Genomic DNA, 26717 nt, shown 5'->3' on the forward strand with positions numbered 1-26717 from the left:
GCAGCTCGCAGCGGTCAGTTTTGCGGAACGAAATCATCCATCGTGACACGGAGATTCAGCTGACGGGAACACTAACCGTCTAACTAATCACGCTGGAGGGAGGAGCGAGGTCCAGGAATCATTTGCTTCCAACGACAAGCCACGTAGCACGGCTCTTGAACAACGGGGCTTGATTTACGGCTCCGCCTAGCAGAGCGCCTTCCGCCACTCTTCTATTTCTAAACAGCTCGTCCGCGCTTTAGCGCGAGAAAAAGACCGAAGACGCGGCGACCTTTTGCATTTCGCTTGGCTTCACGAGCGCCGTGCCCCGCACCGCCAAGTCCGGAAGGCCGGAAAGTCGCGCCTTCTGGGCCATTTTGGAACAGAGCCAGCAGACGACCGGTTGCCGGCGTCTGCTACACTCGTCGCGGACGCCAAACAGAAACACGAGGCCCTGCTTCGAGCCACTGCTTAGGAGTCTTGACAGCGGCTGCTCTTGTGTGCGCATTCACCGCGAGAAAAAAATAGCAAAGCTATGCCTGGAGTGCGGGCGAGAGAGAGAGAGAGAGGTTCAAACCCCTGTGGGCGAGAGGGACCTCCCGTGAGGAAGCACAAGACGTCACGAACGCGACGTCGTCAACGCGCCTCTGAAGCCTGCTGGCAGTTTTTGCCGCACCATGGGCCCGGCGAGGGTTCTTTTTTTGAGCGCCGAGGGCGCAGAGAGGGTTCGCGTGCCGTGTTTGTGAGCTTGCAACGCGGCTGGGGCAGGACTGTCGCGTGGTTTGTTGTGGCCAGACGGATTATCCCTCCTTGATGCACGAGCTCGCGCCGTCGACACGTCGTCTCAGGTCAGTGATATGATCGAGGGCGGTGCGCACGTCCTGTTACATAGTATGCGCGTTGAGTGCCTCGCTTCGAATTGTGGATTCTTGCCTGCGGTCGCTCAACTTTTCGTCGCATTTAGCGAACGGAACCACTCACATAGGCCAGATTCCTCAAACTCAGTTGCTATCAGATAAGTTATCTGTCCAACCGGCTGGCGCATTGAGGAAGCGCGCAGTTCGCTGTGTTTGAACGCGGGCCAAGACATGGGGGTTTGTAGCTGGGCAGTCGATGACGTGTCTCTTGGAAAATGGCACACCGGTTTATAGAAGGCGCCTATGGCGTCACGTTGCCTCAAAAAGCTTGCCAGAAAGCAGCATAGAAACAAACGTTTATTTCTCGAGAGTTTGAGAGTGACGTCATGGGGGCACAGGCGTCGAGAACGACTTCTGTTGCGTCAGCGCGTAAGGTATGTGCACGTGTTGAGGTAATCCCGTACTGCGGGAGTGATCAGCCCGCTTAATTTGAACATTGTTTCTTGCTTTTGAGGTTGAGACTACTGGTGGCCGAACAGCGCAGAGACTCAAACTTCCCTAAATTTTTGCCTTCAAAGAATGAAGAAAAAACAGTTAGTGTCGCAAGTAAAACAAATACTGGACTTTCCTTGTGATGATTTGATTTGGGGCAGGCTACTTACAGCATGTAGAAAGACATCTGTCAGTTTGGTGGATTTTAACTGGCACGATTCTATTTCCGAGCTTACATCCTGCTCTAGAGAGTCGTCTTGGCATCACTTTGTGAGCAGAACCACGTTGTGTTCAATCCTCAGCACGCGAAAGGCTATTCACCTTCCGGTAGACCTAAATCATGCCTTTGTCTACAATTGTACGCAACGTTTTTTTAAATATTTCGTGCAATAGCAATGCAAAACCTCATCAACCTCACGATGTCACACTTTATTGGCGCACTCGCTTGCAGGTTACCCGTGTAGCGCACTCAAGGAAACGTGGCTTTCATGTGGCTACTCCTGGTAGCCGCCTCTGGCGCTGCCTTGCTCGTGTTCCGTTGGCTGCTGGACAGATCCCGGCAGCCGAGGCATGGAGACTCCGACCTGCCTCCCGGACCGCAGGGGCTACCCCTCATCGGCTACTCTTTGGGCCTTAAGCCCCTGGAACAGCTGGACGCTCTCGCGGAGGAGTACGGCCCCGTGTTTATGTTCCGTCTGCTGGGCAAGGACTACGTGCACCTGGGTTCTTACTCGGCCATCCGCGAAGCTTACGTCAAGCTGGGGGACTGCTTCGTGGGAAGACCGCGGGATTCCACGGCGATGGGATTTCTCCTGGACCACCAAGGTAACGTACAAACGTTAGGCTTCCTAAACCTGCGCAGGCAGTTCGATACCGGTTGTGTTACGGAGTTATATTGGTGAACTGAATTCGGTTCACGGACTATATCTCGATCCACCTCCACTCCATTCTGTCCCCATTCCACTACCTTTAGAATCGTGTCACTCTGCCCCCTTCTCCACTTTCGCCCTCGCTTTCTAAACACAATGCCACCGGATTTTTGCGAAATGATAGGGCTGCTGGCGCAGTAATAATTGATGCGGTGGCAAGGACCTGCTGGCTGGATGAGAGCGTGAAAGTGCTATACCTTGTAACGCCAGGCGTTCCTATATTTCTTAAAGTTCATAATTCGTGGTCAGAAACCGTGCACTACGTCTCAAGGAGGAGGAGGAATAAACTCTATTTGTATCTGAATTCTGGAGTCTCAGCAAGACCAGAAGTTCTTAGGCGGTCGCTGCCTGGCGGGCCCTTTCGACCAGCCGACGCTGATCGCCGGGGTCCGGGCTGGCTAGCATGCCTTCCCACTGCTCATGGTTAGGGGAGGAGATGGGGTGTAGGAGCACGCCCGTATCATGTGGTAGAGTGTGTGGGGCTGGAGACAGTACTTGCAGGTGGCGGAGTAGGAGGTTGGGTGGATGGCGTGGAGGAGGATACCGTATACGGGTATGTGTTGGTTTGAAGGCGGCGGTAGGTGGTCGTTTCTTCCTTAGTCAACTTGTCGTGGGGAGGGGAGGGGGTAAGGAGCGGCGTTCGAGGGGGTAGTGTTCGAGGATATATTTGCATTCTTATCGAATGGAATCACAACAGTGGACATTGAACGACACTCTCTCATTTTATCGTGGCTTTTGAACATCCAGTGGGTTCCTTCGAGGACCTCATTTGTACGTGGTTGCTCCCGCGTCGACGCGACCCCTGGCGGTACACGTGCGTTCCGGTGGGGTGCGCATGCGTAGTATGGTCGTCAAAGATGTTTTCGTATGGGCAGATCAGATGTGCTATAGACAGCACCCACCAGGAACGGGCAGTCGACACATTTTGGGACAGCGACAGGAGACGTTCGAGGATGAATGATAAGCAGGAGAAAGAAGATTATGAGGGTGGGGGCCTGGAAGCAATACATTTTATGAGCCCTCGCTGACATATTGTGTTACAGGGCCTTTCTATATCGCACGCACACAGCAAAATCAAATAGGCACCTTGTGAGCATCCTGCTAGGCTCTTACGCAGTCGCCTAATATCAGAAGACACTCAGGATAGTGTGCACTGCACCCTTGCCACAGAGTTACTCTGCCGAACAGTGCGGGAACACACGCACTTTTAGAAAACCTGTAGCATAGGATGCGGGTCGGTCCTACTGTTGCCCCCCCACATTCTGCTTCTATTTAAGAGTTGCAAGTTCCTTCACAGGGCACCTGTCAACTTCGTTTCCTGTGCACAGTGCCCGCTCATAGCCAAGTTCAAAGAGCGCCATCATTGAACTACGTACAGTCTTTGTCAAAATTTTCTAGGCCGTACCTTAGGTCCATGGGCCACAAGTAATTCAAAGCAATAGTTTAATGATCAACAGTTACCAGAATATTTTAGACAGGCATTTCCTCCAGCTTCCTAACATAAGATGCTTCAGCCTCGCTCGAGAGGTAAGCTTGCTCTCAGAATTTCTTGTGGACATTGCCGTTTTTGCATGGCCTAGAAAATTTTGAAAAGACTCTACATTTCATATGACGATGCAACTTTGGTTACACAGATTCAAGCATATTTATCTGGAGCAGTTTCAGCCTTGATGTGGCAATCTTGGCTGAGTTTCTGTTTCAGTACAAGCTACGTTGCCGATCACGCCTCTGTACACGCTTGCGTGACAACTGCTTCAGACTATTTATTGACCAATACCGCGGCGCGTGGCCGCTTTTCCCCTCGGCGCAGGTATCTCGGAGAGCGAGGGCCACGAGTGGACGGAGCACCGGCGTTTCGTGCTGCACACGCTGCGCGACTTCTGCTTCGGCAAGCTGAGCGTCCTCGACCGGGTCCAGGAGGCGGCCCACAGGCTGGTGGGACGCGTCGCGGCACAGGGCGGCCAGCCCTTTGACCCGGAGCCGCTCCTCTTCGAGGCCGTCGTCTCGACCATGGCCGGCCTCTTGTTCGATGTCGACTTCGACTCCAAGAAGTACGTCTGTAGCTGTGAGAAGAAAGCAGAAGGCGAGCGTCCTGGAAGCAACGATTGTGCACCCCTGGCAGACGACACTTCGACAGCAGACGATACTACGCAAGCAGACGACACTTTGCCAGCAGGTGATACATTACAGGCGGACGATACTTCGCAGGCAGACGATATTTCGTCTGCAGACGACGCTGCGCCAGAAGAGGACCAAGCATCGGGTTCGGTGGAGCCTGAGGAGGAAGGCGATCTGGCTCGCCTGATCCGCGTCGTCACGAGGCTGACGCCCTTGCTCAATAATGACGTCTTGCCGCAGCTGTGGACGCGGTAAGTTCCTCCGAACGTTGGCGACGACCTCATTTGCAGTATACGCTGTCTTTTTGTCATTTTTCTTGTCGGCACCTCCATCCTTCAAATTCTGTCATTTCGTGCTGATACAACCAAAGGTATTTTTCAGTCTGGAAGGCGTGATTCGTGCGGGTTAATTTGTGTTATTCCGCCTCGTTGTGAGCTTCCCTTTTATTTCCTCTGAAGATTTGTATTTCTGATTTGCCATCATGGCACTGCCGTAGGAGAGAAGTTCTCGCCTGTTCATGCCAGCTGAAGTCTATTTCAAGACGTCAGGAGGGTACTTCGCTGAAAGTTGGGGAATACCCGTGAGGGGATGTACGACTTGGCGTTTCACGCACCTTGAATGCCCTCGTCCAGTAAGTGCGTTTTGTAAGCCGACCACTCCAAGACTTAACTATACAGAGCTTCACATCGTGTTCGCACCCACCAACCGGTGGATAGCCAATAACTACATGGGGCGAAATTTCTCAGCGTGTAAACAACGCGGGCGCATCCAGGCAAGATATTTCTAATACCTATACTTCGAAAGGACACGTCTTCCAAAATAATGACATGCTTTTTGGAAGACGCTGTTCACAACTTCGACCCCTCCGCCAAAATGCAGACTCCCTTTCCCACACCATAGATTAAGCCGACCATGTATGTATGTATGTACGTACGTACGGATGTATGCGTGTATGTATGTATGTATGTATGTATGTATGTATGTATGTATGTATGTATGTATGTATGTATGTATGTATGTATGTATGTATGTATGTATGTATGTATGTATGTATGTATGTACGTAATGTATTTATGCACATGTATGTATGTAATACATAAATACATACGTACGTACATACATACATACATACATACATGCATACACACATCATACATCCGTACATACATACATACATACATACATACATTGATTGATTGATTGATTGATTGATTGATTGATTGATTGATTGATTGATTGATTGATTGATTGATTGATTGATTGATTGATTGATTGTAGGGTTTAACGCGCCGACGCAACGCAGGTGATGTGGCGCGCCGTAGTGGAGGGCTACGGATTAATTTTGACCACCAGGGGATCTTTAACGTGCGCCGAAATCTTGTACACACGGGCGTCATACATACATACATACATACATACATACATACATACATACATACATACATACATACATACATACATACATACATACATACATACATGCGTATGTACGCATGCAGTAAACCCTCGCTATATTGAAGCCCTGGGCACAAGCGTGACTTTGTTATAAGCGGTGCCTCGTTAAAAGAGAGGGTGATCTGCTTTCCCCGCACTGCGGTTGCGACCATAAAACACTTCGAATAAGGCGAGACTTGTAATGAAGCGATTTCACTCTAACAAGGTTTTAGTGCATTGTATATAAGTATACGAATGCATAACTGAATCGTGATGGATGACGCCGCGTGCATCGTGCAGCGCCTCCCCCGTGGAGCTGCAGCCGGGCTTCCAGGAGCTGCAGCGCCTGAAGCGCGAGCTGGACGAGCTGCTGGAGCGGCTGGTGGCCGAGCACGAGCCCAGCCTGGACGACTCGCAGCTCAGGGACTACATGGACGTCTACCTGGACGAGCGACGACGCGCCATGGAGGAAGGGACGCTGCACACCAGCACCTTCACCAGTACGCCTGTCCGACCGTATCCATCCAGCATGTGGCTTGGCTGATCACACGACTCGCTAATGTCACGCAACTTGGAGAACGTGCGGGTTCGAGCTGGTTGGTCAACCATGAAAAACGGCCGTTAAGCGCGAATTACCGTCATCACTTCCTTAGTCTGAAATTTCTCGCCCTTAACGGTGCTTGTTCGCGTATGTCTTGTGAAAGCCGGTCGTGGTCTCGTTCGCGCCATTTCGTTGCCGGCGTCTCTGAAGCATTTAGGGCATTTTAAGCATTCGGTTTCTGGTATACCGTTTGATCGGCGGAGACTTGCACACTTATTCCCCCTGCCGCGGTGACAACGGGAATGTTCTGCACATCCCTCTAGATTCCAAAGCAAACGTACTGGTTTGCTTTAAATGTGATTCTTTATCACCTTACCACAAGCGCACACACGGGGGGGGGGGGGGGGGGGGGAGGGGGGGGGGGGAGGGATTGCGTGCACGAGGCCACTAACTTTGCCTGTCATAAAATAAGGACAACCTGTAATTTCTTTTGTGTCGTAAGGTACGCCCAAGTAAATGTGGCTTCAGTGTATGCTCTTGATTGCCAAGGAAATCACTGGGAGAAAAATAAAACATTCAAACGGTTACGTAGAGCACGGCGTCATTCGGAAACTTTTTACTGAAATATTTTCTTGTTTAGGCTTGTTTGTTTTTTCTTGATTTTATTATTCTTTTTGTACTTTGGGGTGTGGGTCTGACTGGGACGGTTCTCCGTAGGCGGCCGCCGTGGCAACGGCGTGAGAGGCAGCCAAGAGACAAAGGCAACCGACGCCAGCCCCCGAGGGGGTTTCTTCCCAAAACCACCCTAGCGCTCCCCTGTTCTAGTTCGTCGAAGGGTCCCGCATTGCTCGAGCGGCCGGAGTCGTTCGACCTCGGCGCTACCGGTGGATGATGGTCGGTCCAGGCTTGAAGGGGAGAGCCGGGTCGCTCCACCGCCGCACGCCGTCACGCTATAGTGCCTAGAATATCACTATAGTCACGCCGTGATGTCCCCGCTCCGAGCGGCCGGCCGCCGCCGCCGCTCGTCTCGGAGCACAGACCGCGTACCGAGTCGGGATCGCGGGTTTCCACGATTCCCACAACTTTTAAATCCAGAGCATTTCTTTAACTCACATGTACCGTCCGCCGTCCGTCCGCAACAGCTCAGCGCGCAGGTGCGCCCTCTCCCCCACTCCTCCTCTCCCGCATCACGCTACCCTCCTCGCTCTCAACAACAGGTCCGCGCCCCTCCCCCTGCACCATATAAAAAAAATAATAGTTATCGGCGCCTGGTTTCGATCCCACGACCCTGCGGGCGGAACGCAAGGTACATGGTGCTCTACCCACTGCGCCACAAAGCCGACACAGAATGGAAGGCTACGAACGCGCCTTATATCCTTGACTCATTCAAACTACGTCAAGAAGCTGCTGACACAACGCATTCACTACCTGTGGGCGGAACGCGAGGTACATGGTGCTCTACCCACTGCGCCACAAAGCCGACACAGAATGGAAGGCTACGAACGCGCCTTATATCCTTGACTCATTCAAACTACGTCAAGAAGCTGCTGATACAACGCATTCACTACCTGTGGGCGGAACGCGAGGTACATGGTGCTCTACCCACTGCGCCACAAAGCCGACACAGAATGAAAGGCTACGAACGCGCCTTATATCCTTGACTCATTCAAACTACGTCAAGAAGCTGCTGACACAACGCATTCACTACCACCAACTCCCCAAACACTAAACGTTAACGCAATACACCCACCCCCTATGCGACGCATTTACTTGAGTCCCCCTCGCGGGGAGATGGGCCCAATTTTTCCTTATTTCAAGCCTCCCCCCTCCTTTTCATTTTTGCCCTCCCCCATAATGAAACCCTGCTTACGCCTCTCTTATTTGAATTTGTTTCTTTTTCGTCTTGCAATCAAGATTCTGTGATCACATTGTTCTAAATGCATGCTGCCATACAGCGCTCGGAAGCTTTGTCGAGCTCTTAAAGCTTTACTTTCCGAAGCCCGCAGCGCCGTGTAGTGGAACTAGAATTTCATTGAGATGAAGGGAAAGTAAAGTGTTGCAGGTTCCTCCAAATCTGAAGTACACCCGCTCTCACGTCTATTCAGTCCCCAGGCTTAAGACCATCTGCGTGGACCTGCTGGTGGCGGGCACCGCGAGCAGCGTGGCCCAGCTGTGCTGGACGCTGAAGCTGTTGGCGCGGCATCCGGAGGCCCAGGAGCGCTGCCAGCAGGAGATGGACTCCGTGCTGGGCTCTCCCGACCAGCTGGGCTCGGTGTTCAGCAGGGACAACCTGCCCTTCACCGAGGCCTGCCTGCTTGAGGCCGCGCGCTTCGCCAGCGTCCACATTGTCGCCCCGTTCAGGACCAACCTCGGTGAGCAGAAGGAGTTTCTCTCATCTCCCCCGGTGGCTTAACTGCATCACTCGGAAACAGAGCCACGCCACAAACACGTGGTAAAGCCAAGCCACGCCACAAACACGTGGTGAAGCCATGGCTGATCTGAATCTTTTGATTTGTCCACCCTCTGTGCCGGATGCGGGTTCATCCGTCGGTTGCCCGTTGCAGACGGTCAGGTTCAAACGCTTAGCCACGCGCGAGATCCACCAAACAGCGCCTCACCTCCCAACCTGGTCCGACCACACCTCCTGGTGGTACTTAAAATCCTTGTAGAGATCGTGTAATCACCACATAGTGCTCACCACATAGTGCCCTCTTTCGGCTTCAGTTTGGCCGTCACCACTGCCACGCAACCTCACAATATCATCATCATCTTTATCCTCCTCGCCATCATCATAAGCATCAGCAGCAACCTTTGCAGGCTAGCTTTTCTTCCCAACGCTAACGTCGTGTACCATGTCAGGGCCGCTGAAATGCCAGTGCAATTACATTCCAAGACAGCTATACGTTATGCTCCTATATATAAACACCGCTTCTCTTTCGCAAAGGGCTCTCTTGGTGCTTTTTGCCCTAGCTGGCCTTGCGCCATGTTGTTGTTGTTGTTGATCCTGATAATTAATGGCGCATACCCAATCAGGGGATCGGCCAAACAACAGAGGATTGTAAAAATGAATGGTACTCTTATCAATTCACGACACGCCTAGGAAGGATAATTTAGATCAGTTGGTTTTGAGAAGAAAAAAAAAACTGGAAAATTAAAGCGAGGATGACCAATCTCAATCATAAAGAGAATCGTTTAGAATTTTCAATGTAGCGCAGGAGAGCAGAGCATACATCCCGGCGGCAAAACCCCGTTTCGGATGCCCCGAACGATAGTATAGCCGGCCCTGTTAGTGATATCCCCAAACTGCAAAGCGGCACCTCCAGGGACTGACGTCTCAGTCGGGAAAAACGTCGGCATGTCAACAGGTAGTGTTCGACAGACTCGTCTTCGTTGCAATAGCTGCACAGAGCTGTTGGCGCCAGACGAGACCTGTGCAAGTACCTATTTAACTGGGGTACTCGACAACGTAAGGCTGTGATAACCACCTCTAAGTTGCGTGAAGGGCACCATTCAGGTTTCCATGAGAATTTAAGATGATTAAATTCACTTAATGACAGTAAAACCGATTCGTGCTGTTCTCGGAGTTTCAGCATCCTACGGTACCTAGCTGCTGTTATTAATGGTGTCGGCTCTACGACGTCTACTACAGGACCTGAAAGTGCTATCCTTGCTAGAGAGTCGGCTGTCTCGTTGAATGTGATCCCCGCATGACCAGGAACCCAAAGAAGGTTAATTTCAGTGAAGTGAGGTGGCAGGAGTGACCGAAACGTCCGCAGAAGAGGAGTGTCTTTAGGGGAAGAAAGGGCTAAGCATACAGAAAAAGAATCAGAAATTATGATTGGAGATGTAATTGATACATCCAGCTTTCGTAGCGCCAGGACAATTGCCAGGAATTCCGCGAAGAATATCGGGATAAAATCAACCAGACGAACCGAAAAGGACCAGTTAAGGGAAAGGGAAAATATTCCTATACCGGATTTTTCTTCTCGTTGAGAGGCATCTGTATATATTATAGCACCTGGCTGCATGGAGGTCAAATAACCTTCGAGAAGACGATTGAGCAGTCGGGCTGGTAAAAGTTTAGCATTTTTGGGGAAAATGTTCTGGAAATTGATAGAAAGAGGAGAACTCCTGTCTCTATATGGAATAACCTGATTTATTGCTACACCCAACGGAGAAAGGAGGCTCTGTACCAGAGTGCTTTGTGGACATGAGGACTTGGGCCATTGGTGCACCATAAACGCACCTGGTTCTACAATAAAGATAAACTGCTCCCTGTTCACCTCAGAGCTATAAGCTCTCAGAAAAGTTTCAACAGTCAGTGTCCGGAACCTATTAAGCAGAGGAGGAACGCGCGCTTCCAAGTAGACAACTGCATTTGCTGCATTCTTAGGCAACCCTAAGCAGCAGCGAAGAGCCTGGCGCTCCAGAATAACCAGACGATGAAGCTTATACGCCGCGGACCCAGCGAATAACACGCACCCAAACTCTAAAATGGGGCGAACGTACATCCTGTATATCATAAGAAGGGTCTCTCTGCGCATTCCCTTCTTTCTATGACTGAGACGTCTTAACATCCCAACAGCACGTGCACCTTTGGCCTCAATGAGGGCAATATGTGGGGTCCAGTCAAGTTCACTGGTGTAAATTATCCCAAGGTACTTTAAGGAAGGAACCTGAGGAATTATGCACTGCCGGTAACTGAGCGTAGTGTTAACAGGGCCTGAGATCGGAAAAACTAATAAGGAACATTTGTTGACGTTCAAAGAGAGACAAATACTGTCCAACCAGGAGGCAATGAGGTTCAGATATGACTGCATTAAAGCGTAAAGTGATTGAATGTCAGGAGCTGATGCAAAAAATGCAACATCGTCGGCATATACATATGTGGAGATACCAGAAACCACCGGAATATCGCTTACAAGGATGTTAAAAAGAACAGGGGAAAGGACCGCCCCTTGCGGAACGCCCCTAGACTGTGGCCGCTGTGAGGAAGTAACATTAAATTTAACACAACTGAACTGCCTGTCCTTCAGAAATTCACAAATCCAAGCTATAATGTACCTTGGGAAGTTTAGGACTTGTAACCGGGACAACAACACAGGGTATTCCACGCTATCAAAAGCTTTTGCTACATCTAGGGTAACTAGAGCCGAAAACTGGTTAGTGCGACGGGCTAGTTTAATCCGGCTTTCAAGGTCAATATGCGCACTCCAAATGGAACACCCAGGGCGGAAACCAATTTGTCTTGGGCTAAAGATTCTAGAACTAGACACCAATTGCATTATGCGTTGCTGCAAAATCCGCTCGACTAATTTAACCACGTTCGATGTCAACGCGATAGGCCTGATGTTTTCAATCAAGAGGCCCTGACCAGCATTCTTAAGTACAGGAAGTATTTTGGCGAGACGCCAGACATCGGGGATCCATGCATGTCTAATAGAATAATTGATCATGTTAAGTAAATGATTCGGAGCTTCATTATATAATAATTTCAGCATTTCAGTAGTAATGCCATCTGGGCCAGGAGCTGCAGCTGTCAATTTAGTCATGACATCAGCGAGCTCTGAGAGCGTTACCTCTATGAAGTCGTCTGCCACGTCTGGCGGGGAAAAGGACACCGCTAAGGAAGATGAAAAACGAGCTTGAAGCCCATCAGCTATCGACTCTAGGGACTCTGAGAGTTCACCTGGAGATAGCACCACAGAGTCTGTATTATCTGGACAGGGTACGGCTTTCCGCGATCGAAGAAAGCGAAAAAGCGCACGCTTATTGTTAGGCTTGGAGAGACTCAAAGATCTATCTGTGTCATAAGTCTGTTTAGCATTGGAAACAGCGCGTTTGAATACCGCTGAAAAATATTTGAAGTTGCACCAGTTAAGCGGGGATAAGTTCTGGCAAAGTTTCTTCCAGGCTGCCTTTCTACGTCTAAAGCTGCGCGAACACTCTTCGTCCCACCAGGGACTAGGCGACACTGACTTCTTCGACATCACTTCAAATAATGACGACTGAGCTGAAGTGGAAAGGGCAGAACAAAGGCCTGTCGCACATTCAGCTTCGTTTTGTGGGACCAGAGAGGACAAGGACTCCTTCAGAGAGATTTGAAACCTTTTATAGTTGACAAAAGATCGGCTTTGGCGGTTAATTAAACGGATGGGACACCCGATGTCAAAAACTATTGGGATGTGGTCACTACTCGACCCGCCATCAATGGTCGACCAAGAAGGCACTGAAACACCTCGAGAAGATATAGTTAAATCCAAAACAGATTGCGTTTGTCCCTTAAAGTAGGTTGGAGAATCCGAATTTATGCATGTTAAGTTGTTATCTGTAATCCAATCCAACAAGCGATTACCGCAAGAATCCGTCCGGAAGCCCCAAGTAACGTGGTGGGAATTAAAGTCTCCTGCAAAGATAATTGGAGGTACAGCCGAAGCAATAGCCAAATCAAGGGGTTCAGAATCAACGACGCCACTGGGAAAGTAAACATTGGCTAATGAAAAAGGGAGGCAACCAGGTAGCTTCAATTCCAGCACTAAAATTTCACAGTCAGAGCGTTGAAGTTGGAAGGACACCTTCGCGTTATGAGCAAACTTTGTAGATATCAAACTTAACAGACCGCCACCTCGGGTTGGTCTGTCTAGCCGAAAGGTGCGGTAATTATAAAGACCAAATTCCTGGTTGCTTCTAAGCCAGGTTTCCTGTAGCAAAATTACGTCTGGGGAAAATTGGGAGCACAAACAAAGTAAATCTGCAAAGCCTGCCGAAACAGAGCGACAATTCCACTGAATAACTTTTAGAACCCCTATGATTCAGAGAGACCGGCTGCAGCAACTGCAGCCTCCAATATCTGACCCTTGGGCTTTGAAACAGATTTACCTTTCTTGGATTTTGCTTTTGGCTGCACTTCCAGGGTTTCGGCACTAGGTGATCCGGAACGCTTACTAGACTGATTTACAGTCTCCATGGGCCAAGTCTGAAGCTCCATGTCCGAGTCTGAAGAGGGCGAAAGGGGGGGAAAATAGTCTGTGTCGGCCGTAGCACCACGATCAGACGAAGTACCAGCCTCAGCGTAAGTAAGATGTTCGGATCCACGCACAGAGGTAGTGAGAGTAGACGAGACTTTAACTGAATCCGAGGCAAGATTAGCTGCTGAGAGCAGCGGACATTCAGGGGCGGTGGAAACTTGTTGGATCACTTGGGGAGAAGAGGTACACGAAAGCGGAGCGGGCTGCAAATATGGCGCCAGCTGAGTCACCACTGTGCGGGACACGCACTCGATTATGCTGGAAGTTAACTGGGTGATAACTGAAGTGACACTTTTCTCAACGGCCGCCGCAACCACGGAAGCAAAAGCTGGGTCAGCGAGGGAAGGCTGTTGGATCTTGGCAACCGCTTTTTCCACCGCGGCAACAATGGTACTGACTACGGCTGCGTCAGCGAGTGATGGAGATTGTTTGGCAGTAACTCCAGCGTACCCATGTGTCCTTTCTTTGACAATGGCAACAGCATCCCCGCGCGAGCAGCGACGCTTACCCATGACCTCAACCACTTGGACTTCTTGAGCTCTAGCAGGGCAATTAGAATAGTCAGCTGGGTGTGCCGCTCCACACAAACAACATTTGGCATCTTGGGCAGTGCATAGCTCGACAGAATGGCTCTCACCGCATGCGCGACACCGGGGAGACGATTTGCACGCCCTGGATGTGTGGCCAAAACGCCAACAGCTGTGGCACTGAAGTGGCCGAGGAGAGAGAGGTTCCACACGGTAAATGAGTGGCCATACTTTAATCTCCGATGGACATGCGGTCCCTACAAATGTAGCGATGACAGATTCTGTTGGTACCCTGTTTTTCTCTACAGCACGGCTGCAACGGTAAACTGACGTGACTCCCGCTACCGAAAACTGCTCTAGTACCTCCTGAGGTGTCATCTGAACATCAACACCTCGAACGATGCCCTTCACGCAAGCAAGGTGAGGGGGGATAAATGCACTCACCTGAACAGAGCCAAACATTGTACATTTCAAGAGGTCAGCGACACAGGTCTCGTCTGACGATCGGCACAAGACGCCACCTTTGCCGAACGGGCGAACCTCCGTAATGTGCTCGAACTTCTCAGTAGCCGCTCGAAGTGCCGCCTGTACAGCCCGCGGGTTTTTCAGCCGGATGAATCCGCCGCTTACTGGCACCAGGGCCACGGGGATGCTGCCCACCCCACTGCGCTTTAGGGCTTCCAATTGCACGTCCTGCGGACGAATAGAGGCCGCCCAGGGGGAACTCCCCTGGCCAGGAGACTCTAAAGACATCCAGGCGCGGAAACCAGCAACCTGGAAGAAAAGAAGACCAAAAGAATGACGGCAAACAACCGCTAATCTGCCTGAAGGTTGGCCGATCACCTGAACCAGGAAAGCGAGAAACCAAGCGGCTTAGAAGCAAGCGACCACGCTGGCAGAGCAGGTGCCACTTCTTCTTCTTCTTCTTCTTCTTCGTGTGCAAAGGGTGCTTACTTTTCAATTGCTGCCTGCCTGTGTTCTGGTGCAATCTCGCATGAAAAGGTATCATATGATTACTCAGTAGGTGATAGAGCCTCTTGGAATAGCTGCCTACTTTGAGATAGAGCTGTTTAATTTTAAACTACGCCAACATGGTGCCGATGTACACATGCCTGAAAATTTAGACCGTCAACTTCAACTCGGCGGTAAAACTCAGCCGCAAAATGAGCCAGATGACTGCCTTACTAGCCTGAGACTTGGGGCCCAATTCTCTAAAACAAGAGGCCGTCGTTTTAAAACGACGCGGTAGCGCCATGCAAATGCATGTGTCCTCGGCTTGGGGCCGTCGCTTCGGGGGGCCCACACGAACAATAACCCCTGAGGGGAGCATTGTAACAAGGGCGCAAAGCGGAACGCAGAATGACGGGGGTAAGTGCGCGATCCTTGGAAGAGGCCCAGAGAAAGCCGCTCAAGTTCGTAGCAAGGACATGCGCAAAGAATGTTTTAGGTCCTCGCGAGCTGTACAGTACCGTTACAGAGGTGAGGAAGGCTGGCGAAGTTTGAAAAGAAAATGTGCAAGCCACATTGGGTCCGATGCGATGCAGGGCAGCTTCATCTCGCGCTTCTACAGACCGCTTGGCATCCGCAATCGGCACTATGTGTCTGTTTTGTGCAGCGTCACGTAGGTGTTATTGGGGTCAGTCCACAACAATCGCTGAGAGCTCTTGGCGACTGATGACACCAAAGTCGCTCCATCCCGCCTTGTGAAAGGCACTGCAATGATAACTGTGCTGAAATGCGCGGAGGCAGTAGCTCTGTCGGCTTTGTTGTTGCCAGCCACACCCCAGTGAGATGGGTAGTAGTTCTAGAGTCCCGATAGATGAAGGCCATAATAAGAGGAAACATTACATATATATGCTGGTTACCTTGCTAAGTTAGTGGTCAATCCAAGTTGTTTATGAGTGCAAAACTTTACGCTTAACCAGGTGGTTCTTCTGAAAGCAGCTGTGAATGTCCGAACACGCTAAGTATAGTGAGAGACGATGGAAAGCGTGACTGGTTTATTCGGACACTCGGACGAAAAGTCCCATTAAGTGGTGATGATGATTATGTACAGATGATGATGATGCCGGGGACATAAGAGCTAGCACTGATGATAATGTGCTGATTAAGAGGAAATGTCCGTAACGTATTGAAGAGCACAAAGGCGTGGTCAGGGTGTCTCACAATAGAACCATTCTTCGCGGCAACAATTATCTTTCGTCGACAGACCGGGCCTATACGGTGGTAAAGCTTCTTTAGACAACCCCTTCCCCTCCCCCCTTATACCACCACTTTTTTAAACGCTGCATGAGATGTTTGCAACGCCGTGGTGGCTTTGCCTTTGTTGTTTATTCTTTATTTTGTAAACATCTCCGCGTTCATTAGCACATAGCCCCCCATTCGAGACGCACCGCTGCGTCGGTTCACCTCGAGCCAACATCGCGCTTGTTGCATGGACTCGGACGATTCGAGGTCGGCTTGGCTCCCGTCTCATATTTCGCGGAAAGGAGAATTACGCAGAAGAGGCCGCGCTGCTGGGCGCCTAATTACCTATTCCGTGCCAGTTTCCACTACTCTCGCGTGTCTAGAGGGACTCGAGGCCGGAGACAGTAAGGGGGAGACAGACAATGGCACGGCGGGCTGTTTTGCATACGAAGTCGGCTTCCGTATTTAGATTTCTCATGGCTTCTTATTCTTTTTTGCGTGTTTGCATTTTTTCCTGACCTGAACACGTGACACGTACGTGCTCCGTTCGCGAAACTTGTCGCTGCAGAAAGGAATTAAATTTGAAAGTTTCACAATCCGAGGCTGCAGCCAGGCTGTGAAGCACGCTGAACTTATATGAAGGACGAAATGACATTTGGTTATCGCAATTAATGAATTGGTTAATCCTCATCCACTGGCTGACGTGCCGTGATCAGTACCTTTACGTAGGCTGGTGTTGCGGTTTGTACGGACGCATGTAAGCGCACTGGGCACACCAGACTTGTTCATCTGCTTGACGCATGCATGACCCGCGTTGCGCTTCGTGTTGGTCGTTATGTGCGTGCACGTGCTTCACGCCATCTGATCTTGCGTTCTCCTTTTAAATGCAGAGCATTTCAGTAACTCACGATGTCACCCGCGTTGACGTCCGTAGTCGTAGTCCGCACCGTCGTTGTTCGCACCCCTCCCCCTACTCTATATATATAAAAAAAATACTATCCGGCGCCTGGTTTCGATCCCTCGACCCTGCGGGCGGAACGCAATGTACATGGTGCTCTACCCACTGCGCCACAAAGCCGACACAGAATGGGACGCTACGAACGCGCCTTATATCGTTGACTCATTCAAACTACGTCAAGAAGCTGCTGATACAACGCATTCACTACAACAACTCCCCAAACACTAAACGTTAACGCAATACACCCACCCCCTATGCGACGCATTTACTCGAGTCCCCCTCGCGGGGAGATGGGCCCAATTTTTTCCGTGCGGATCGCTAACAGAAAGTGGAGAGGGGGAACATGTTGGGAAAGTGGCGAGGAGGCAAGGGGCCCACGAGCAGGTGTTGGGGGAGTGCGCGTCTCAAGAGAAAAATGTGGTCAGGGACGTCCGGGCAATCAAACCCGGGACCTTTACAGCGTGAAACCGTCAATCTAACCACTGGGCCATCCCAAAGGCCCGACGGGTGCGGAGTTAGCAGCGCGGGGAACAATAACATGCGCAGCCAATTGGAAAGAAAAAAAATTGGCCGTGTACATCTGCTCCTTTCGTTGCAAATGTCGACATGTCAACGCAAAGACAATAGTATTTCGTCGACATTTGCCAAGTAAATGCCTCCCTTCGTTTTCCTACGCTCGAGGTTTGCTCAAGTCAATTTACATTTACCGCGTTCTACTGCTCCAGGCCGGGTGCCTCTTTGCCAGCGCTGCCATACGGCGGAGACGCACGTGAAGCGAGGCGCCCTACACTTCAACGTTTATAGAACCGCATTTCCTTACTTCACGTACGTCCCAAGCGGAACGAGGAACTATATCTAGTAGAACCTTTCGTAACTGTTGCCATTTAATTTCTTAAAATGCCGCCAGAAGTTACAGTGGCGCGGTCGACAGCAGACGACGGAGTAATTTTTTTTTTCTGCAGTGGATATAGTATTTCACTTTCTATCGCAAAAATCAAGCATCTATACAGGAACACTGCAAATATCTATTGTGTATTGATTTACTGTCTCATATTTGCGTAATGTTTTGTTCTTGTTCAACAATGATGACAAGTTTGAACATTTCCACCGGACTTGGACGTTTAGATTTGGCTGTAGGTATATGAGACAATTGCGCAGCATCTGCTTCACTTTGGTCAGCTGGCTGAATTGAGTGAGAGGCAGACAGACAGACAGACAGAGAGACCAAAATTTTCCCGTTTAAGTAGCCCAAGAAAAAATATCGTCTTCAGAAAACGCTTCCCGTGGTGGGAACAAAAACCGGGTCTCCCACGTTATAAAATCGGCGTCTATCCAATTTTGCTATCGCCCCGTTCTGGTCGCAGAGCATTTTTTGGAGCCTAAGCTACACTGGCCGAGGTTGAGAAGTTTCGCGTGTGCCGTGAAGGGTCGTTCTGCGCAAGCGCGAGGAGCATTGGATTGGTTTGGATTGGGTCGGATCGGATTGGCTTGAATTGGATTAAATTGGATTGTGTTAGATTGAAATCCAATCCAATTGGAGTACGGGTGTGTAGAGAATTGGGTCTGTATATTTGCCGGTCTGCGCATTCCAGAGGAGTGTCGTCATAGCCGCGGCAGACGCACTGGCGCCGGCGCGTGCCTAGTTGTGCGCCTCCGTTGCGCAGTAGCTAAGTCTGACGATGCGCAGGAGCCGCTTGATATCCGTTTCGCGTGGCTCCTGGAGAGCCATGCTGCGCATGCGCGAGGAGCAGTGACTGGACTGGACTGGACTGGACTGGACTGGAGCGGACTGGATTGGGTTGGACTGGACTGGACTAGATTGGATTGAATTGGATTGGAAATCGTTTTAGCAGCAGTAAGCATAATCAGCTGATCCTAGACAACCAGGAATGAATAACCCGCTGAACCTTAGCTCACGCTACGTATATCATGGCATAACCGAGCTAAGCCACTGCTAATTTTTTTTTTGCTTCGTAGCGCGGTCGTTGGCTTTGTATTTTGGCTGATTTGGAGTGGATTTTGGCTTCGCGCTTTGACAGTTTGGATTTTGCACCATAGCAGGGTGGATTGTGGACTTTGATTTGACCCAGCTTGCGTGGGGGAAGCTTTGCTATTTAACCATCTTTCTTTTAAGAAAGGGGTTTTAATTGTTCCTAAGAAAAGACGGTTAAAGCTAGTGAAGACCGCCAGCTCCGCTCTTTCCTCAGTTTTCGCATCTCAATTGGAAAGGTGGTCGAACCTTTTTCTATTTGCCTGAAATGTTTATTTCGAGCATTTCAAACAAACCAGGCGCAGACCATAATTGGGGCTTCGGGATGAGGAGGGGAAGACTGTGGTTAAGCTACGATGTGGCTCAAGCCGCTGGGATCAATGGGATTCACCTAATAACCACGAAAACTTCCTATTCCCCAATACCGGTAGTCGAGTCGGTATCCGCCTTTGCAGCCACCACAATTATCATCGTCGTCTCCCTCGTCTTCTTCTTCTTCTTCGTGCACGTTCTGCCACGTTGGATGCGCGTGATCATCATCGTCTTCTGCACGTTCCGTCACCTTAGATGCGTCACTGCGCGTGCACAGGCTGTTGCTGCGTGTTCGAGATCATTCTGGAACACAGCTGGCGTCCAGTTGGCTGTGGAATCGGCCTTCCTCTATTCTAAGCCTCCCTGCGTCTAACAACGTGGATTCAAGTCCCCCCGACTTAGACCCCGCACTTCAGGAACAGGTGGACTCTCAGGAATGTGTCGAGACCATGGGCCTTGAACTCCCAGAGCTCGGGGCTGCGGAGGTGCCGACGAAGGCCGAATCGAAGGGCTTCGTGAGGCTCGTGTGCATGTTCCCGGAGCCGGACAAGAAGGACCCTTTTAAAGAAGAGGAACTGCTACACCCGCTCAGTCCTCTACAGGCGCAGCTCGCGCGAGTTTTGTCCGCCAGCCTGGCCGCCTGCCTCGCCCGCAACCCGGGCTTCTACCGAGTGGAGGAGGGCGGCTACAGGTTCGTCTACTATCTGGGCCCGGAGTCTGACCTCCAAGTATTCGAGGATGCCGAACTGCTGATAGAGGCCGCCATGGATGGCGTCTTGAGGCACACGCCCATGTTCTTGCATGAGAAGGGCCCCTCGAAAAAAGAAAGACTTCTTCACCCATCCAGCCTTCCGCAGGCGCCGCTCGTGCGGGTTACTTCCGGCAACCTGGTCGCCTGCCTCACCCGCATCCGGGGCTTCTACCAGGCGGAAGAGGGTGACCACCCGTTTGTCTACCACCTGGCTCGGGGGTTACACCGCCTCGGGGCCAAGCATGCGGACGCGCCGACTGAAGCCGACTTGCACGGCGTCGTAAGGCGCGTGGAGCTCCTGGAAGATAAGGGCCCCTCTCAACTGCTGGACCCGCTCAGCACTCGACAGGCACCCCTCGTGCGGGCTTTTTCTGCCATCCTGGCCGCCTGCCTGACCCGCATCCGGGGCTTCTACAAGGCAGCAAAAGGCGATTACAGGTTCAACTACCTGGACCCCGAATTTGGCTGCCTCTTCCCCAGCCGTCCTGCTGGCACCTCCCCCAGTGCGAAGCTGTTCCTCTCCAGCAACGATCTCCGGGGTGAGCGTGGACCGGCGGAGGGGAACCCAGTATCGGCGCCTGCGGAGAGTGCCGGGCTGTGGAGAGGCCGTGCCACCCCGTACAGGAGCCGGAGCTCGCACGCCACGGCCGCGGATGAGATGAAGCAATACGAAGATGGGCAGGATGTGTGGGCCCAGACTGCCTTCCTCGGGCGCGGGTTGCAGGGTATGCGTGGAACTGAGACTCAGACACACGGCAGCGACCTCCCAGCGACTGCTGGGCTGGAGCTCGAGCAGGAGGAGTGTGCCAAAGAGAACTGCCTCTTCAAAGCAAAGCTGAAGTCTCTGCAAGACGCTAGGAGCCCACTGGAGGCACCTACCGAAGTCGACGCCGGCCTCTCTGCGTGCTCCGGCAAGGAGGTGCGAGAGCTTCCAGCGGGCTGTGACACGCCGCAGCGCAGACGCCACCGGGTGGCACTACGATCGTTGCCACCACTTGCTGAACCCCATGCTCGGCGGCGGGACACCAGCACTGGGCGCCTGGTGGAGGACCAGGGTGGGAGCCGCTACGCGGCTTCCCCGAGCGATCGCATCGTGCGTCGCAGCCGGGAGCCCCGCGAAATGAACTCGCGTGGCCGCAAGAACCGCGCAGGCAACGAGAAGCTGCCCTCCTTTCCCAGGGTGCGTGGGACAAGGGCCGAACCTGGCGACCCGTCATGACGTCCATTGGCGAGGCTCTTTCGTGCCCTTTTTGGTGTGCTTGTTGGGGCTGCAGGGGGCGACACCGGCATGCATTCGCCCAACCATTTTTTCTGACAGCAAGGGATTTAAAAGCGGGAGGTGGTTACGCCCCCACGGGCTTTAGTAATTGGCGCTGCCAGAGCTACGGTGTAGCCATTCCGCTTCCATGCAGGCCGTGCTTCAGAATATTAATCTCTTCCCCCATGACCTGGCAAGTTTGATGCGAGGTCAACCTTGATTGCCTTTGCTCCACACCTAACCCATAGAGCTACCCCAGTATAGCTTGTTTATTCTAATCGTATCGTCCGGTGTCTACGTTGAGTATGCTGGTCTTTTTGTTTTTTTCTTTTCACTCCTACTATGGCGGTTATCTGCGTAAGAATTATGAACAGTCCTTTCCCCCCGACGAACCTGGTTCGACCCAATTTAGCACGACTCAGGTTTTCCCTATTTCTACACGAACAAATTGTTCCTTGAATGCATCATCCCTGCCGGAAGTCGTGGAGTGTGACTCGTAACTAACGTGCGTGTGCATCTTCGGTGGACGTGCAGAGGAGGCGACCGTGTGCGGCTTTCGGGTGCCGTCCGGCTGCCGGGTCCTGGCCAACCTGTGGCTGGCGCACAGGGATCCGGGCTTCTGGCAGGAGCCGCACCGCTTCGACCCCACGCGCTTCCTGCAGCCGGAGGAGCTGCATGGCAGGCCGGACAAGCGGGACGCCTTCCTGCCCTTTGGCCTAGGTAATATACGCAGTTTTTTAAACACGAAAGTGTTTTATTCACCAAGATTTCACTGACGTCACGTCCGTCACGGAAATGATGCCAGTACAACGAAGCAAGCGGCCTGTAAAGGGTGCACCCCTGCACACAGGGTCTTCTTGCGGGAAAGCAACCTTCAGTACTAAACAGTGCGTTATACTTAGGGAGCGGCCTGTAAAGGGTGCACCCCTGCACACAGGGTCTTCTTGCGGGAAAGCAACCTTCAGTACTAAACAGTGCGTTATACCAGAGTCCTTCAATGCTTTTCTGGTCACGAAACTTCTCTGTAACGCTATGGGAGAGCTTCATATGGGGACAAAAGCTCCCGCGCGGTGGCGCTACGAGTCCGGTGAAGGCGGCTTGGACGGCGGCGGCCGCATTTGCAGTGCGCTGGAGCGCGAGCATGGTGGTGTTTGTGGTGTGATATAGCTTTCTGCACTAATCACGAAGGGCAAACTATGTGAACTACCATGCCTCTGACGTGCTGTGTACCTGGTTGACTCTCTGGCTATCGGAGTACAACGGAAAAGGCTTCCCTGTTCTGCCTCCCAAGCGTCCGCGAACAACGGGACAGGTGGAAGCGAGCCATTCCACGACAGGAGACGGACGCTTTCAGCTTCGAGTCGAAGACCGTTCGTGTGTGCGAGAAACATTTCGACCCTACCGACATTATTCCAGCCGATGAGTTCAAAATAAGTGGGCAATCTGTGCTTCTGCAGCGCGAGAAGCTCAAGCTCCGAGTCGATGCTCAAGCTCAAGCTCCGAGTCTGTCCTTCCTTGACTATTTTGTGCACCATCGTACAGATCTGTTCACAAAGTATTTTGCTAGTGGTCAACCTCTTTATGCTACTTGATGATGGTGTTGCGCCCAGGTTTTGGTCTGAATGATTTCAAAATGCCGGCTCATGTATTGCTTCTTCATTTAATGAAAGAACAGCATCCAATGTTGCAATCATTAGAGTGTGAAGCCCAAAAAAGATGTTTTTTTGTGCGCAGCTTCGAAGGGCAAATGTGGAAAAAACGTGCAACAGGGTCTTTGGATTGCCCTCACTGAAAAATCAGCTATGCAATGGCTGCTAAGCAATTTCCTAATACATCTGGTTCCAGAAAAGCATTTTGATCTGAAACTGGAAGTTTTTTGATGAAAAAAAATGACAAAAACCCTGAGAACATTCTTAAGAGGATGTGGGCACTTATCACTTGCTTACGGGAAAACTGCTTTTTAGCGAGAAATAAGACTTTTTAAGGCAAGTGTGAATATGGAAAATGTGCACAAGGAATTGAACTTTCCTAATTGCAAAGAAAAACAAAAAGTCATTTTTTCAAAATTTCGCCTTACCCTGTGCCCTTAAGCGTTGAACAACGATGGGACTGCAGCTACTGTGATTTTGGTTATCCAATCAGACATTTTGAATTTAGAAACCGGAGCATGGCTATCTTTGCTGCATACATATATATTTTTAACTTGACCGCCGTGCTTGCCCAGGGGCTAAGGCGTTGTGCTGATAAGTTCAAGGACGCGGGTTTCCAGGTGCTTTCTGATGGAGGCGAAAAGAGAAAACGCTTGTGTGTTCGAGATTTCGGCGCAAGTTTGAGATACCTGAGTGGTTGAAATTAATCCGGAGTGCTACACTACGGCGCGCGCCTCATTGCCGGTGTAGCGTCGGCCGGCACGTTAAACCTCATAATCAATCAATCAATGTTTTTTAACTTGCCGTTTGGGTGGGAGGGGTGTGACAGGCACTGAGCGGGCTAGTTTTTATCTGTTGACACCCTATGCCTATGAGGACAGCCGAGAAAGTTGCTCAAGGCTGTAGCATTTACTCCTACCCTGGCCCCTCCGCGCGCCCATTATGCTGCTTCCATTTTGTGAGCGTTTTTTTTACCCTGCTGTACATCTTTCCGCATCTCCAATATTTTTTTACATTACATAAAATAAATACATAAACATAAAATAGCGCAAACACAGCGCTAACCCAACGTGCTGTATGTTTGCCCAACTATTTGCTCAGCGCAGCATGTCGCCCAGGGCTGAATACGCATTTAATTCTGGCGCTAGTTAACTCAAATCATGCAGGCGGCTGCAAAAGGCCAGTCAAAAATTGAAAACGTCAGATGTCCGCCTTGCCAAAGCCAGAACGCAGCGGTGCCTGCCGCAACGAACGAACACTGCAACATATGCGCCCCAGTAACACCCGTGGTCTTGCCTCAATTTCACAGCTGAGCTACGCGACAACAACTGACTCAAAAACATGCACACTTCGCTCGCGTTTTTACAGGTGGAAATGAAGAGCAGATGAAAGTAGGCGCGTTGCCGACGGAGAAACAGCCGGCCCGCAAGCGTCGTCGCCCGTCGGCGAAGCCTTCACGTTAACAGGGGCGATCCTAGCGGCAGCTTTTGTCCCTGAATGAAACTTCGGCCGGAGTTTCGTGACCAGAAAAGCATTGAAGGACTCTGGTTATACTTAGGGTTGTTCGTTTTCGGGTTTTATATTTTAACACGAAAGGGCTTGATGCCGGTATACACCAAGATTTCGCTGACGTCATATCCATCACGGAAATGACGTCAGTACACCTTTGCCGAAGCGACCCGCCGGCAGGACGTCGCTCGCCAAGCACACCCACAAGACAGCTGCCGACCCGCAAATCATTCTAAGCTGCATATTTCGCTGCACATTTCACTTTCGTGTTTTAGCGATTCATAAGACAGAGGAATCAATCAATTTTTTATGAATACGCACTCAACGCCATCCCTTTCCCCGAAATACATCCAGCACAAACGCATACGTTAGATGAGGAATCAGCGCTGAAGGCACTTTGGTTGGTGAAGCTTTAGCAGCAGCAAAAGATGAGGTCGAAGGGCTATCAAGGGAACAGAGGGCGAAGGCGCAGGGGACTACGGAATAAAAGCGGATTCACCAAAGGAAGGTAGCGATGTCGCACTATAGAAAGCTAGCAAAATTATTCTCAGGACGCCCTACGACGCTAAAGATACCATTAGCCTGGAAAAGTGCCAACCTAATTCGAATCATAGGAAAGTTAATGTCAAAGAAATTCAAACCCACCCTCTTACTTTCTGTTGCATACAAAGTGTTTACTAAGGCATTCGACCGCATAAGGGGCATGACAGATCTTGATCTATATCGAGTTTCTTAGATATTGCACAACGGAGGGGGGGGGGGGGCAGGCTGGGTTTTGAAAACGCTACTCAAAAGTATTGATCACATTCATACCATCAGCCTGGTAATCGAAAAATCCGTGAAGTGTCAGACTCATAGACCTCTTTACGTGGCATTTGATAATGAAAAATCCTTAGATTTGGTTAATGGAAGCTTTTAGAATAGAGGGTTGAGAAGACCGACGTAGGGCTTTTAGTGGACATGTACAAGGAATGTGTGAGGGCACAATTATAACAGTGGAACGTTTCCTACTATAGGAAGGGCGTCAGGCACGAAGATATTTCACTGAAATTACCTACATGCGGTTATACGTGGATTCACTTGTTGAGGGAAGAAAATTTTAGTTATCACAGCCATCAAGGCGCAGACTGCACGTCTTCGGACCAGTGGCATTAGAAGCTTTTCACTGCAAAATGTCTCAATGTTACGTAGCTCCTACAAGACGTCGAAATTACAGAAAAGAAGCCATTTTGGGAGCTTGATTTGGATAAGTCAGGGATATACGAATCGACGCTCGATTAATTGGGATTTTCGGTTAACATGAAGCGATGTCCTGGTCCCGTCAATCTTACTTGCTATGTAATGGAACAAGCTGCTCGATAATTCGAAGCTGAAGCCCGTTATATCGCTTAACTGGAAGTTTAATTTTGAATAAGAGCATGGAGGTGGCCTCCTTGTCTTGATAAAGTTTAAAATTTTCAAGTTTAAAAACACGCTCTCACGTTTCTGTGCTGGTTTAGGCGCCATCGCAACTGAGGCGTGCGCACAGTTCATAAAGCTGCACGCCGGTCGAGACACGCGCCAGCGCACGCGTCTCTCTTTTGAGGCCCTCAACCATCTTTGGTGCGTGCACAGCGCCGTGTGGCGCTGTGACAACAGCGCTGTGACAACAGTCGATCAGAGCCAGTCCCGCCGAAGTCTTGTCAGCAGAAAATGTAAAGCCAAGCTGGGCTGCAAGGGATCATGAATAAAACTGCTCTATTCTGTTTAATGTCATCACTAATTTTGCGCCTTGCCCTAGTGGCCGGAGCAGCCATGGCCTCAATGCCCACCCCTGTGTGCACGCCTATGTTTGTGTTAGAAAGTTTTTCTTCAAGCCGTGAGATTGTGAACGGCCGCTAATAGCCTGCTGATATTTCGGCGTATTTGAAAACTACGCGGTATTATATCTGCATTTGTTTGTTTGTTTTTTCCGCAGGGAAGCGTGTATGTATAGGCGAGTCCCTGGCCAAGACGGAGATGTTCGTCTTTGTGACGGAATTGCTGAAGAAGTTCAGCTTCAGCGTGCCGGAGGAATTTGCTGCGCAGGACCTCGGCTTCCGCCCTGCGCAGGGCACGCTCAGATTTGCGGAACCCTTCAGCCTCATCGCCGAGCGCAGGGTTCTCACGACAACCTTGTGAAATACCGTTGAAAAATATATTCTACGTATGCGTTTTCG

General features: G+C 50.8%; 1 protein-coding gene across 1 annotated transcript; it reads left to right on the plus strand.

Annotated features, from left to right (window-relative positions):
• Positions 1 to 604: 604 nt before the first annotated feature.
• On the plus strand, positions 605 to 26717 carry LOC144148799 (cytochrome P450 2J1-like). Its single transcript, XM_077680304.1, has 7 exons — positions 605 to 827; positions 1780 to 2153; positions 4068 to 4626; positions 6110 to 6309; positions 8456 to 8722; positions 21896 to 22081; positions 26477 to 26717. Exons 2-7 carry the CDS (start codon positions 1817 to 1819, stop codon positions 26677 to 26679), a joined length of 1752 nt encoding a protein of 583 aa, XP_077536430.1. The 5' UTR covers positions 605 to 827; positions 1780 to 1816; the 3' UTR covers positions 26680 to 26717.

Source organism: Haemaphysalis longicornis, unplaced genomic scaffold (genome assembly GCF_048455015.1).
Source record: "Haemaphysalis longicornis isolate Haplotype H1 unplaced genomic scaffold, Haemaphysalis longicornis Haplotype H1 scaffold_8, whole genome shotgun sequence".
Classification (NCBI taxonomy): Eukaryota; Metazoa; Arthropoda; class Arachnida; order Ixodida; family Ixodidae; genus Haemaphysalis; species Haemaphysalis longicornis.

Excerpts from the sequence above, each read along its gene's own strand:
- LOC144148799 (XM_077680304.1), top strand. The coding sequence starts at position 1,817 with ATGTGGCTACTCCTGGTAGCCGCCTCTGGCGCTGCCTTGCTCGTGTTC. Across the intron at positions 4,627-6,109 it reads TTGCCGCAGCTGTGGACGCG|CGCCTCCCCCGTGGAGCTGC; the intron begins GTAAGTTCCTCC and ends TGCATCGTGCAG. Across the intron at positions 8,723-21,895 it reads CCCGTTCAGGACCAACCTCG|AGGAGGCGACCGTGTGCGGC; the intron begins GTGAGCAGAAGG and ends GTGGACGTGCAG.